This window comes from Gigantopelta aegis, chromosome 7 (genome assembly GCF_016097555.1).
Source record: "Gigantopelta aegis isolate Gae_Host chromosome 7, Gae_host_genome, whole genome shotgun sequence".
NCBI classification, from domain to species: domain Eukaryota; kingdom Metazoa; phylum Mollusca; class Gastropoda; order Neomphalida; family Peltospiridae; genus Gigantopelta; species Gigantopelta aegis.
Genome location: NC_054705.1, coordinates 37,066,673 through 37,082,290, shown reverse-complemented (window position 1 = coordinate 37,082,290; position 15,618 = coordinate 37,066,673). Strand labels below are relative to the sequence as shown.

Sequence of the window (15,618 nt, the reverse complement as noted above, 5' to 3'; positions counted from 1 at the left end):
AATGATAATAATGTGTTTCACGTCTCAACTATCATGTTTTTTTTTTTCTTCAAATTTTTACTTTGGTTTATTTTATTTTTTTAATGCACGATACAAGTAGCACATTTTTCGTCTTTTAGGCTGAACAAAAAAAGTTGATTGTTTCCTATTACATGATGATAAAAAAATTATATTAAATTTTTTTTTTTTAAATGTGGTAGGTACATGTAGCCTTGTAGGTAAACAATTATTATTATTTTTTTTTTATTTTTTTTTTTATGGAAAGTTAATCATAACAACACCAAAATATTTGTTTTGTATTTTATTCTTATATAGGAATTTTTTTAAAAAAAAAGAGAAAAATTAAAGTTTGTAGGTCACAGTTAGGATTAGTCGAGTAACCGGAAACAAACAATGTTTTATGTTACACTTTATGCCTGATTGTAAATTATTCACAAACACACCTTAACAGATTTTTCGTGCATGCAAATGCTGAACTATGCATGCATGCATTCTTCTGTACATTTCAGCTGGAATGAAGAAGCTGGCTGAAATTTTGCAGGCATGTTATAACATATGCATTTTTGGCTTGAAGAACTGAGCTGAAATTTTCAGCTTCAACAATGAAGCCTAAAATGTTATACACATGTTATGGTGCATGGGGTTCAGCTGAATTGAGCTGAAATCTTTTACAGGCATCTTTTAATATAATGTGGTTTTTTGCCTTCAACAATTGATTCAGCAATGTTAAATTATGTGTGTGTTAAAATGTATGGTTTTCATGCAAATTAAGCTGTAATTGTGCAGTCATGTTGAACAGTTGAACTGAAATTTTGTGTGGATGTTAAAATGGAAAATGGTTTTCATCTGGTTATGCTGAAAATTTGTAGACATTGTGAATAGTTGCACTGAAAATAAATTTGGATGTTAAAATGGCATGATTTTCATGTTGAAGACTTGATTAAAATCTAAGGTATACAGAGCAATAATGTCTGAGACAAAATGTTATGTACATATTAAAAGGCATGGTTTTCAGTTCACTGAACTGAGCTGAAGTTTAATTTTCATGTTAGAGTGTGTTTGTAACATGAGTAAAACACTCGCTTGATGTGCGTTTGGTCTCAGATCAATCCCCGTTGATTGGGCTATGTCTCGTTCCAGCCAGTGCACCACAACTGGTATATCAAAGGCTGTGGTGTGTGCTACCTTGTCTGTGGGATGGTGCATTTAAAAGATCCTTTCTACTAATGTAAAAATGTAACGGGTGTCCTCGCTAAGACTATATGTCAAATTTTCCAAATGTATGACATCCAACAGCCGATGATTAATAAATCAATGTGCTCTAGTGGTGTCATTAAAACAAAACAAACTTTAACTGTAACATGATCACAAATGGCAGATGCTCAGCCCCAAAATTGACCTCTTACTTTTAAATGCTGTGGAAAAGTGCATATAAAGGATCCCTTACTACTAATGGAAAAATTTAAAGATTATCAAAGGCCGTGGTATGTGCTATCCTGTCTGTGGAAAAGTGCATATAAAGGATCCCTTGCTAGTAATGGAAAAATAGCAGGTTTCCTCTGACTACATGTCGAGATGGCCAAATGTTTGACATCCATTACCTGAGGAGTAATGAATCAATATGCTCTAGTGGTGTCATTAAACAAAACAGACTGTTAACTTTACAGGTTGTGCAGCCGCCCAAGAGCAACTGGCGAGCCAAGCATGAAGATTTTGTAAACAGCATCCGCGCGGCCCGCGACGTCACGAAGGCTCAGATGGAGGGCAGGCCACTGCCGCCTCCCCCACCGCCATCTATCAACCCAGGTGAGTCACCCCTTCACTTCCCCACCCTGTCTATCAATGCTGGTAAGTCACTGCCGCCTCCCCCACCCCCATCTATCAACCCAGGTGAGTCAGCCCTTCACTTCCCCACCCCGTCTATCAGTGCAGGTAAGTCACTGTCGCCTCCCCCACCCCCATCTATCAACCCAGGTGAGTCACCCCTTCACTTCCCCACCCCGTCTATCAGTGCAGGTAAGTCACTGCCACCTCCCCCACCCCCATCTATCAACCCAGGTGAGTCACCCCTTCACTTCCCCACCCCATCTATCAGTGCAGGTAAGTCACTGCCACCTCCCCCACCCCCATCTATCAACCCAGGTGAGTCACCCCTTCACTTCCCCACCCCGTCTATCAGTGCAGGTAAGCCACTGCCGCCTCCCTACCCCATCTGTCAATGCAGTTAAGTCACACTACCGCCTCCCCCACCGCCATCTATCAACCCAGGTGAGTCACCCCTTCACTTCCCCACCCCGTCTATCAGTGCAGGTAAGCCACTGCCGCCTCCCCCACCCCCATCTATCACCCAGGTGCGTCACCCTTCACTTCCCCACCCCGTCTATCAGTGCAGGTAAGCCACTGCCGCCTCCCTACCCCATCTGTCAATGCAGTTAAGTCACACTACCGCCTCCCCCACCGCCATCTATCAACCCAGGTGAGTCACCCCTTCACTTCCCCACCCCGTCTATCAACCCAGGTGAGTCAGCCCTACACTTCCCCACCCCGTCTGTCAATCCAGGTGAGTCACCCCTTCACTTCCCCACCCTGTCTATCAGTGCAGGTAAGCCACTGCCGCCTCCCTACCCCATCTGTCAATGCAGTTAAGTCACACTACCGCCTCCCCCACCACCGTCTATCAACCCAGGTGAGTCAGCCCTACACTTCCCCACCCCGTCTATCAATCCAGGTAAGCCACTACCACCTCCCCCACCCCGTCTATCAATACAGGTAAGCCACTACCACTTCCCCCACCCCCATCTATCAATCCAGGTAAGCCACTACCACCTCCCCCACCCCTGTATCAATCCAGGTAAGTCACACTACTGCCCCCCCCGTCTATCAATCCAGGTAGGTCACACTATGCCCCTCCCACCACTGTCTATCAAACCAGGTGAGTCACACCCTCATCTCCCCACCCCATCTATCAGTCCACGTAAGTCACCCCCACCACCGTCTTATCAAGCCACGTAAGTCACACCCTCACCTCTCCACCCTGTCTGTCAATCCACTTAAGTCACCCCCACCACCGTCTATCAACCCACGTAAGTCACACCCTCACCTCCCCACCCTGTCTGTCAATCCACGTAAGTCACCCCCATTACCGTCTATCAATCCAGGTAAGTCGCACATTCACCTCCCCCACCACTGTCTATCAACCCAAGTAAGTCACCCCCACGACCGTCTATCAACCCAGATAAGTCACTACCACTTCCCCCACCCCCATCTATCAATCCAGGTAAGCCACTACCACCTCCCCCACCCCTGTATCAATCCAGGTAAGTCACACTACACCCCCCCCCCCCCCGTCTATCAATCCAGGTAGGTCACACTATGCCCCTCCCACCACTGTCTATCAAACCAGGTGAGTCACACCCTCATCTCCCCACCCCATCTATCAGTCCACGTAAGTCACCCCCACCACCGTCTTATCAAGCCACGTAAGTCACACCCTCACCTCTCCACCCTGTCTGTCAATCCACTTAAGTCACCCCCACCACCGTCTTATCAAGCCACGTAAGTCACACCCTCACCTCTCCACCCTGTCTGTCAATCCACGTAAGTCACCCCCATTACCGTCTATCAATCCAGGTAAGTCGCACATTCACCTCCCCCACCACTGTCTATCAACCCAAGTAAGTCACCCCCACGACCGTCTATCAACCCAGATAAGTCACTCCCTCACCTCCCCACCCTGTCTGTCAATCCAAGTAAGTCACCCCCACCACAGTCTATCAACCCAGGTAAGTCACCCCCACCACCATCTATCAATCCAGGTAAGTCACTCCCTCACCTCCCCACCCTGTCTGTCAATCCAAGTAAGTCACCCCCACCACAGTCTATCAACCCAGGTAAGTCACCCCCCCACTGCCGTCTATCAGTCCAGGTAAGTCACCCCCAATGCCGTCTATCAGTCCAGGTAAGTCACCCCCACCACTGTCTATCAACCCAGGTAAGTCACCCCCTACCACCACCTATCAACCCAGGTAAGTCACCCCCCCCCACCGCTGTCTATCAGTCCAGGTAAGTGAGGACAATATTTCACTGGGTTTTGCTCCCACCCCACCACCATCTATCAATCCATGTAAGACACACACACACACACAAACACACTTGTATATGTTTAAACTTTTTTTTTTACGTGTGTCAGATTATTAAACACTAAATCTTACTTCACAACTTAAAAGCTGGTCAAGGATATGCTTAATGTGTGTATCTTGTGACCAGTAGTGATATCATTTCTTTTCATTTCAACTTATTTTCATGCTTATATCCAATTAAGGTTCAAGTATGCTATCCTGGGTACACACCTCAGCTATCTGGGCTGTAAATCCAGGACAGAGGGTTAGTTGTTAGTGGTTAGTGAGAGAGAAGTCAGTGTAGTGGTCTTTCGCCTACCCAGAGTGAGTTTTTACGACTCAATGGGAGCCGGTGGGAGCCTGGTAGTGGTATGCCCCAAATAACAATGTTTTATTACAGGTACTTATTAATAGATGTTGTTAAAAAAACTTTTTTGTAGTAAAAAACAACTGGATTATTCTTATTTTTATTTTTTATCGAAACATATTTATTGCTTTTTAAAGAACAAATGGATTAGGCACAAGTTACACTACTTACTAGGCCGTCTCCAAAATACATACATATCACAACAGTAATATATTTCTGCAGTTTAAGTATGAACAGAAATAAATATAACATTATTTCATAATATGTTCTTCATCACACATTAAAAGCAACACTACCCCTCACCCTTGCTCCCATATTTATAGTAGGCACTGGGTTCATAGCCCGGTACCGGCCTCCACCCAGAGCGAGATTTAACGACTAAATGGTTAGGTGTAAGACCACTACACCCTCTTCTCTACTAACAACTAACCCACTGTCCTGGACAGACATCCTAGATAGCTGAGGTGTGTGCCCAGGACAGTGTGCTTGAACCATAATGGGATATACATGTAAGCACGAAAATAAATTGAAATGAAATGAAAATAGGAAGAAAAACCGGCCTTGGTGGCATCGTGGTTAAGCCATCGGACATAAGGCTGGCAGGTACAGGGTTCGCAGCCCGGTACCGGCTCTCACCCAGAGCGAGTTTTAACAGACTTATCTCTCACTAACAACTAGCAACTAACCGACAGCACGAGCCCTGATATAATCACGAAAATATGTTGAAATTAAAAAATACAGTAGGCAAGATATTTAATTGTCTCAGAATTGTTGTCTGATTGTTTAAATTTTTTTTTTCACGCAGACTATGAACAATGTCCATACTGCGATCGTCGGTTCAACCGGAAAGCCGCAGAGCGCCACATCCCCTTCTGCAAGGAGCAGAGTTTGAAAAAGGGCCCACTCCCCCCGGCAAACAAGGCTGCTGCCAACAAAGGGAAGGTGAGTGTTTTCTGTCAGAGAGGTTAAAAAAATAAATAGTGTTTGGGGGGTGTGGGGGGGAGAGTATTTTGAAATTCAAAATATTGGGATGGTAGGGAGTGTGATGAGAGTTGTGTATTCAGGTGTGGGATCATATTTATAGGATATTAAACAAACTTCCATTTCGTATCATATTTATGTCAAAAGTGAAATAATTTTCACTTGTCACAAGCTTTAGCGAGTGACAGTGAACATTATTTCACGAGGGACATAAACATGATATGAAATGGCAGCGAGTTTAATATCCTATTTATTACCCATAATTGATCTTAATTTATGTCAGTCAACTCGTTTGGTTGATGTTCCTGTAAGGTTGTAGTGCGACAGTCGATGATGTCGAAGTGTTTACGTCCCACTTGGATGACATTGCAGTGTTATGTCTCACTTGGCATTTTAGTGGGCATTTTAGTGGCATTTTAGTGGGCATTTTAGTGGGACGTATCACTTTGACATGTACCAAAATATAATGGGAGTCCCTTTTTAGTGACAAAAATTACACACTGGGGTTGAAATTGGCTAAAATTTGCTCCAGTAAACTACAAATTCTACCGGACTGAATAAAAATCTGCCAGACCAAACGTTATCATAAAAGGGACATCAGGCAAAAAGATCTCCTGGCCCATGGTGATGCTGATAAAATGCACATAATATGTAATTTTAGTTTAGACTGTTATTTGTAAAATATCTTATAATGGTAATAAATTTGAGAACCATCTCTTTAATGTAACAGTTATAGATAAAGGTCAGGTGACATCTGACTTAGTAAACGAAGGGTCATACAGATCATGTGACTTGAAATATACATTTTTGATTTTTAACAGTAACAGTAGCTGTGGGGCAATATATATATATTTATCATCCATTAAAGTTTTTTTGTAGGAGATATCGCTGGCACTATAATTTGCGATATTCTCCTAGGAGATATCGCTTCTTTTTGTTACGTCACTGTGTATGTTTCAGCACTAAACCTATCATTAGTGACGTCACGCCACTGTCGTTCTGCTAGTTAACGAGTCTGTCGCTGCTAAATATAGTGACATTCAACCTACATTGCTGACGTTGTTTACAACTGTCGCAAATAAAAAGAATGATAATGGATGATAAAAAGAATACCCCCCTCCCCCAGTGTCTTGTGATATCATAATTTATTAGCACTCGTTGATAAAAGTATAAAAAAAATCCTCGGCAAGCCTCGAATTTCATACTTTTATCAACTCGTGCTGATAAATTATGATATCAAAAGACTCTCAGGGAGTATTCTCTGTATATTACTGAATCAGATTCCATAGACAGCAATTGTAACATAGCATACATGTAATGTAAGGTGACGTGGCTTGGACCAGTAAAACAAACATTGTCAACGGTTATGCCAGCCATGTTTGACCATCAGAGTTTAGGAATCATCAGCTGATCTAGAGTGTTATTAAAAATTAATTCAATTAATTTTCCAAAGTTTTTACTCTAAAATTAAATTAAGAATTTGTTGTGTTTTAGCCCAACCCAAAGGAAGCAGTAAGTATAGTGGATGTTGTGATTGAACGTCGTACTTCTGGGTGTAAAACTGTAGTGACGTATTTTACATGTCAATGATGGCTTAGGATTACACTGTGCTTTTACGTAATTGTATAAATAATATTTCCGTTTATTATATAACATTTAGTGAAATATCTTAAAATATCAGTGAAATAAAAGTGTTATCAGTCACTTAGTGATGATAACACATTTTAGAGTGAAAATTTCACTATTTCACTCTAAAATGTGTTATCGTCACTGTAGAAAGTGTTATCTTCACTGTAAGAAAGCCGCAACTATTTTGCTGCTGGCATTTTAAAAAATAAAGGTAAATTGCCAAATGTTAGATAATAAATAGACAATTTCATGTTTTTATCATGAGATATGATTGCAAATTTCACTTGATGAGATATAAATCATATTTGACAAAAAACATGAAATATCCTCCATATACATGTACTTACGTTACCAATAGCCGATGTGTAATTTTGTGCTGGGGTGTTGTTAAACATTCATTCATTCACTGCTTAGGATGATGTCATAAAACAAACATTCCTTTCCTTTCTTCTGATACTACTAGCCCCAAGTTCAGCCAGCAAACATTTTGCTAACATTCGTAAACTATTTGGTTGGTTCCTGAAGTGGTAATTCGGTTTACTGTGTAGCGTAAAAATCAGTCTAGCGAACATTAGCGACAAACGGTTGACTGAATTTATGCAATAATGCATGCTTAAAAAAACTGTAAAATTATTTCATATACTAGAATAAGCATACTACATATTTTGTATATGAAAATCCCAAATTGGGAAAAGTTAAATATGTTTTTATGAATCCACTGGAAAGCTAGATATTTTGGGATTCCATTTCATAATTTTATGCTTCCGACCCAAAATGTGGAATTTGTGAAAGTATGGAATCCTAAATTTGCAACCTGATGTTAATTTAATTTTGTTTTGTATATAGAGATTATTATACGAGTTAGTGTATCGTACTGATTTTATGAAACTCATGTCAGGATTATTGTATTACCCAAGCGAGAGCGAGGATAATACATGAATCTTGACACGAGTTTCATAAAATCAGTACGATTCACAAACAAGTGTAATAATTTCTTTATTATCCACATTATCCAAAATATTATTTTTTTTAATAAAAAGGTAGGACCATGTCAAAATGTTTCAAATGTAACTAGATTTAGAGACGATGAAACAACGTCATTTTTTGAAATTACATCATTTTGGTGAGCGTTTACATAGATCTAAGACTGGAGAAGATTATAACGTCGTTTCCCAAAATTACGTCATTTGTTGTGCACATGAAATCATTATGACACACGTGTCATACTGGTTATATTTTCCCTAAATATCTTGAACTACATGTATGTGGATAATAAAATAATTTGTTTAACAATATGGGCAGAGAGAGCTTCGTGTCTGCCAAATCATTGAGTAGTTACTGTAATATATTGAATAAACAAGTGATTTTTTGTTAAATTAATTTTGATATTATTATTATTTTTTTTTTTTATATTATTATAATTTTTAAAAACTATAATTATTATAATTTTTTTTTTTTTAAGATTAATAATGAATTTTACATCACAAATAAATAAAAAGTAATAATTGTAACAAAATAAGCCAAACCAGTTTATGATACGTTCCACACATTTAATTATCTAAAATTCTTTTCTCATAATCTAAACTGGTATTAAAGATGTATTTGATACGTTATGATAGCGTTACTTTAAGAATATCTTATGTTTTAGGCCAACCCGAAGGATGGAGTGAGTATGGTTACTGTGACGCATGCATACACATGTAGCTGGGTGTGGTGCATTCTGGGTATATATATACTACCCACACATGTACAATAGCTTGGTGTCATAGACTCATACCCGTGTACTTGTATCTTTTTATCATTTCCCCAGTCCCAGCTAGTAGCTAGTTCCCCATTAGTGATATGTCAAAGGTCGTCACAATATGGTATGTGCTATCCTGTCTGTATGAAAGTGCTTAATTATCAGTGTTTCTGCCAGAAAGAAATTTTTGGGTATGGCGCTATGGAATTGAATGTAATCACAGTTAACAGGAGGTATGGGGGGGGCTCCCCCAGAAAGAAAATGGGTTAAGTTTAGGGTTAGGGTTAAGAAAATCATACATTCGTGATAAGAGTAATTAATTTTGTTAAAAGGTTAACTTTAAAAAAAAGTCTGCAAATTGTTTTTGGGTATTGTGCCATACCCATTTTACCCTCTGGCAGAAACCCTGCTTATGAAAGATCCCTTGCTGCTAATGGAAAATTGTAGCTGGTTTCCTTTGAAGACTTAGATTGACCAAATGTTTGATATTTGGTAGCCGATGATTTATGAATCAATGTCCTCTACTTAAACTAAACAAACTTTAAATTTAAATTTAAAAAAAATTAATTCATATTTTGCAACAAAATATGAATTCATTGTTTTTGTGCCCCAATCCTCATATTGCATAAGTTGTCCAATCACATACTGTCAAATAAATGTTAAATATTTGATTACTCTAAACCTGATTAATATTGCAACATTTAGGTTTTTTTCCCCGCGAATATGTTTGTTATAACATATTTGTGACATGTAAATTTTGTGAATAACCTTTGGAATCTGCATGCATACATGTATCTGCAATGAAAATAATGCATACATATGAATTTCATGATGAATTGTTTGTATGCCAATAACACAAAATTTATGTGTACAGATTTGGTTTCCTGGTTTACAGTACGTACTCAATAAGAGTGAGCTATTTTGATGGTCGTTATAGCAGCTTAACTGTCGGTGAACAGTTAGGAAATTTAACAACTTTATTAAGGATATCTTTTTGTTTATGGTGTGTTCATTTTCATACACTCACGTTCAAGATTTAAAAAATTAAATTATTTTTATTTCCTCCACCCACATTTTGTTATCACTGTTGCACGTTTTTTGAATTTAGTGAATTTAGTTTTGGGGCTGGGGCAGAGTAGTCTTCTTCTTCGACACATTTCTGTGTTGGTGTGAAATTCTTGAGTGCCTATATTATGATGTATTATTAAATTAAATGTAGATTTCTAAATATTATTACAGATGCGAATAATTTTTCAATTTATGATATGTTCATTTATATGTATGATGAATTTGTAATATGTTTCTAAATATTATTAAAGATGCAAATAATTTTTCAGTTTACGATATGTTCATTGAACTTCATTCATATGTATGATGAATTTGTAATGTGTTATTTATTATACAGTAAAACCCTCCTAAACTGGACACTCACAGGACCAAGTATAAAGTCCCATTTTAATGGGTATCTGGTTTAGAAGAGGTTCTAGAGGTTTTTTTTTCTGTACATGGGCGGAATGTAGCCCAGTGGTAAAGCACTCACTTGATGCGCAGTCAGTCTAGGATCGATCACTGTCAGTGGGCCCGTTGGGCTATGCCTTGTCCCAACCAGTGCATCACGACTGGTACATGTATATCAAAGGCCGTGGTATGTGTTGTCCTGTCTGGGATGGTGCATACAAAGATCCCCTGCTACTAATGAAAAAATGTAGTGGGTTTCCTCTTTAAGACTATATGTAAAAATTACCAAATGTTTGACTTCCAGTAGCCGATCATTACTAAATCAGTGTGCTCTAGTGGTGTCGTTAAACAAAACAAACTTTTAAACTTTGTTATACAGCAAAACCCCTCTAAACTGGACACCCCCATGACCCAGTAAAAAGTCTTGTCTTGAGGGGTATGTGGTTTAGACAGGTCATTTTCTGTATTTATATTTTAAAAGGGACCATGGAAAATGTCTGGTTTTGAGGTAATTCCAGTTTACAGAGGGTCTGTTGACACGTCAGGTCAAATAGCCTGAGAGGAGATCATTCTCAACATTGTCTTCACATTCTGCTATCGCGTTTTTGTTATTTCATATTTAACTTTCTGAGAATTTTTACATTTTACAGATATGGCCAGAGTTGAGAATATTATTATACGTAATTTATAAATGTGGTGCTATTGACATTTACTCTTATTAGCGTTACATGATCCCCATCGGTGGACCCATTGGGCTATTTCTTGTTCCAGCCAGTGCACCATAACTGGTATAGCAAAGGCTGTGATATGTACTATCCTGTCTGTGGGATGGTGCATATAAAAGATCCCTCTCTTAAACTATATGTCAGAATGACAAAAATTTTGATATACAGTACCTGATGATTAATAAATCAGTGTGCTCTAGTGGTGTCGTTAAACCAAACCAAGCTTTCATGTTTTATGAGGGAGCGACACGTAGCCCGGTGGTAAAGTGCTCGCTTGATGCGTGGTCGATCTGGGATCAATCCCCATTGGTGGGCTACTTCTCTTTCCAGCCAGTGCTCCACAACTGGGGTAATAAAGGCCGTGGTATATACTGTCCTGCCTATGCATCCTGGGATGGTGACTATGTAAGATGCCTCATTGGGCTATTTCTCGTTTCAGCCAGTGTTTCACAACTGGTAAATCAAAAGCTGTGGTATGTACTATCCTGTCTTTGGGATGGTGCATATAAAAGATCCCTTGCATTTAGCAGGTTTCCTCTCATAGACTATTACCAACTAATTGACAGTCAGTAGCTGATGATTAATAAAGCAATGTGCTCTAGTGGTGTCATTTAACGAAACAAACTTTATGTAAGATGCCTTGCATACATGTCGGATTACATATAACCATTATTAAAATGTGTTGAGTTTGTTAAATAAATAAACATTAAAAAAATACATTGTGTTTTACTTGCTGTTTTATTTTAATTTTGCAGTGCCACTGAATACAGAATTATTGTTAATCTAATGAATATGATGGTTTTCTTCTTTTTTACTCGTTTTTGTTTTTCATTTTTATTTACAATTTTTATTTTTATTTTTCAGTACCACCCTCTGAAGCTGAGGGCATGTAATGCTGGTGTTGTCTTCTTTTAATTTTACAGCATCACTGAATACAGAATTATCGTTAATCTATTGAATATGATTATTTTTTTCAAAAATTAAAAAAAAAAAATTCAATTCCGCTATTTCAATTTTTCAGTTCCAACCTCCAAAGCCGAAGTCTAATGTTGGGGCTGCTGGAAGAGGGGCTGCAGCCCCACCCCCTGGTAACCGACCTGCCGTGGGCCGAGCTGGAGCAGCGGTAATGATATTTTATTCTCAGACTTTTCTTTCGGACTTATTTTGGTGTTGCCGTAGCTTTGTGTTTGTTTGCATTACCATAGTTTGACACCCAATAGCCAATGTATTTTTCATGCTGGGATGTCGTTAAACATTCATTCATTCATTCATTCATTCTTTCATTCCGTAGCTTTGTCTTTAAGTGGCCGAATGTAGCCCAGTGGTAAAGCACTGGCTTGATGCGTGTACAGTCTAGGATCGATCCCCGTCCAGTGTTTCTGCCAGAAAGACATTTTTGGGTATGGCGCTATGGAATTGAATGCAACCACAGTCAACAGGGGGGAATAGGGGGCCTCCCCCAGAAAGAAAATGGGTTATGTTTAGTGTTAGAGTTAAGAAAATCATACAGTAATGATAAAAGTGATTAGGTTTGTTAAAAGGTTAACTTTAAAAAAAAATCTGCAAACAAATTTGGGTATGGCACCATACCCGTTTTCCCTCTGGCAAAAACCCTGCTGTCGATGGGCCTCATGGGGTTATATCTTGTTCTAGGCAGTACACCACATGTGGTATATTAAAGGCCGTGGTATGTGCTATCCTCTCTGTGGGATAGGGCATATAAAAGATGTCTTGCTACTAATGAAAAATGTAGCGGGTTTCCTTTCTAGGACTATTTGTCAAAATTACAAAATGTTTGACATCCAATAGCCGATGATTAATAAATCAATGTGCTCTAGTGGTGGTGTTAAGCAAAGCAAAGTTAACCAACTTTTAAACTTTTCAGATGAAGTTTTAAAATATCCCTATGTTACACACCAAACAGCTGTGTAAGTCAATGTGTGTTTCTGTGTATAAAAATATTAGTTTCCTTATATAGTGAAAACTCTCAAGTCTGGACCCTCTGTAAACTGGAATTCCCTCAAAATAGGAAGTTTTTGAAAACCAGGGGCCTAATTCACTAAACTCTCGCAACTTTGCAATATCACAGTGCAATGCTAAAAGACTTGCAAAGAGGATGTTTTGTTGTCTAGCAGAGCCTAAGAGACCTTTGTGAATTAGGCCCCAGGACTGAATTTAACCTCTCTAAACTGGATCCCTCTTAAAACCGAACATTTGTTTTCATCTCAAGGGTGTCGGGTTTAGAGGGGGTTTCACTGTAGATGCAAATATGTGATATTGGTGAAATTTCATTCATTCAATCATACTTATTTTTTTGCTTATATCCAGTTACTGTAGCTATCTCAGCTGTCTGGGCTGTCTGTCCAGGACAGTGGGTTAGTGGTTAGTTATTAGTGGTTAGTGAGAGAGAATTCGGTGTAGTGGCCTTACATCTACGCATTTAGTTGATAAACTTACTCTAGGTGGAAGCCAGCACTGGGAGTTGAACTCAGTACCTACCAATATTAAGTCTGACGGCTTAAAGGTTAACTTTATAATGAAATTATCAACTATGAGCTGTGCGGTTTAAATCTATTTTATAGGGCCCCGTTCCACGAAGCTTTGTGGAATGGGGCCCTGAATACTTTGTATTCCCAGTAATCAGTAAAAAGTGTTATTCCTACTTTTGATTTCATATAAGTGGTCTGTAGGATGGTGCATATAAAAGATCCCTTGCTGCTAATCGAAAAGAGTAACCTATCGATCGATCCCCGTCAGTGGGCCCATTGAGCTATTTCTAGCTCCAGCCAGTGCACCACGACTGGTACATCAAATTCCGTGGTGTGTGCTACCCTGTTTATGGGATGTTGCATATAAAAGATCCCTTTCTGCTAATCGAAAAGAGTAGCCCATGAAGTGGCAACAGCAGGTTTCCTCTCTCAATATCTGTGTGGTCCTTAATCATATGTCCGATGCCATATAACCATAAATAAAATGTGTTGAATGCGTCGTTAAATAAAACATTTCCTTCCTTCTAATAAGTGAGCACTGGAAATCATCTTACAAAATTTGTACACTTAACGTTTTAAACTGTCCGAAAACAAGATACCATATACATTGCATCATTTTAATGTTTTTAGTGTATTCACTATACACAAAACAAACAAATTACAATACTGTTCAAGAGAAACTCAAATGAACTACATGTACGGCACTGTTTAAGAAAGTTAACTCCATTTTCCTTTTAGCAGGATTTTCCATAATTTTTTTTATATAAAATTGAAATAGCCTTTATTAAAAATAAAAACATATGTAATGTTATCTCCTTATATTTGACTAATATTTGGCAAACAATTTATTTTTTAACTTTTTACTTTATTGTATAGTTAACCATTAACCATGACACCACTGAGGCCGGTCTTGTGAAAATGGGAATGTGTCCAATTAACTGGTGTTACATCTTTATTTTACGGTTTTTCTCTTGTTCAGGATATTGCACGCACAGGTCTCCATTTCTTGTCACCTCCCCCGCCTTCTGATGGGTTGCCCCTAAACAAAAAGAAACCCTTGGGTGTGGGCTGTGTCGCTAACAGAGACACGAGTGTTAACCAAGTGAATAAAATTGCATCGTACCAAATGAGGTTTGACGTAATTTCAAAACAATTGCTTCAGTTTTGTTCTGTTTGCTAAGCTGTTGTCAGTCTTGACATTCTTGTTACATTCTACAGTTTTCAATCTTTGTTTTCAGTTCTTTGCTGAATTCTAAACATTGTTGAAAGTTATTACATGTAGGTTATGCTGATGTTGAAAGATTACGTACATCTTGAAAAGCCCTTCTATGTTTAACAGTTTTGATAATTTGTTGTGAGTTTGCAGGTTATACTAATTTTGTGGCAGATTAAATGTCTTGGAAGCCTATGTTAAATTTGATTGTTGAAGTGTTCTGATAATTTTTATTTTTAATATATTTGGATTATAGGGTTATATACCACCAAATCAAATCCCATAGATGACAATAGTAACATATGAATCTAAAACTCCTACCTGCAGTGGGTCAGTCAACATAAATGTCATAGATATAAATATTACCACTCCTCACCCTTAAAGTGAATCAGAAAAAATTGGGGTCAAGCTGCTCATTTCTGAGATAACCGGCTATGACTACCCTAATTCCACACAAAATTTGAGTATTTTCTTTTTACAGGTACCCCATACATGTTTCAAGCACAACGCTACTTGACACAGTGGTACTAGATAAAATGCAATTGCAAACATTTATTGACAAGATAAAACCGAATTTTTTGACAACAAACATTCTATTAACTGCTCTTATCAGAAGTTGGGTGCATCTCCACCTTTGACCTAGTTGGAAGTTACTTGGTTTATTACTACCTATAGTAATGTGAAGTAGATTAGATACAACATGAAACCTGTTGCAAGGTAAAACTAGACTTGCAATAATTATTCAGCATTCGGAATCAACACTTCTCTGTTTGTCCTGACAAATGAAAATCTCCTTAGACAAGCCCCACTGGGCTATTTCTCATTCCAGCCAGTACACCACGACTGGTATATCAAAGGCCATCGTATATACATGTACTACCCTGTCTATAGGATGCT

At 38.6% G+C, this 15,618-nt stretch overlaps 1 protein-coding gene across 15 annotated transcripts in view; it reads left to right on the top strand.

Moving 5' to 3' along the window:
* The window catches only part of LOC121377360 (zinc finger C2HC domain-containing protein 1B-like), a 56,667-nt gene that overhangs the window by 18,339 nt on the left and 22,710 nt on the right, over window positions 1-15,618 (top strand). For 5 of the 15 annotated variants that reach the window (XM_041505335.1, XM_041505333.1, XM_041505331.1 and 2 more), the window contains exons 5-9: window positions 1,668-1,806; window positions 5,291-5,427; window positions 6,961-6,978; window positions 8,744-8,761; window positions 12,041-12,142. In XM_041505335.1, coding sequence (XP_041361269.1) covers window positions 1,668-1,806; window positions 5,291-5,427; window positions 6,961-6,978; window positions 8,744-8,761; window positions 12,041-12,142 — 414 coding nt within the window. Of the gene's footprint in view, window positions 1-1,667; window positions 1,807-5,290; window positions 5,428-6,960; window positions 6,979-8,743; window positions 8,762-12,040; window positions 12,143-14,487; window positions 14,640-15,618 lie in introns of all 15 variants that reach the window. The other 10 variants (XM_041505338.1, XM_041505337.1, XM_041505334.1 and 7 more) reach the window with 6 other exon arrangements.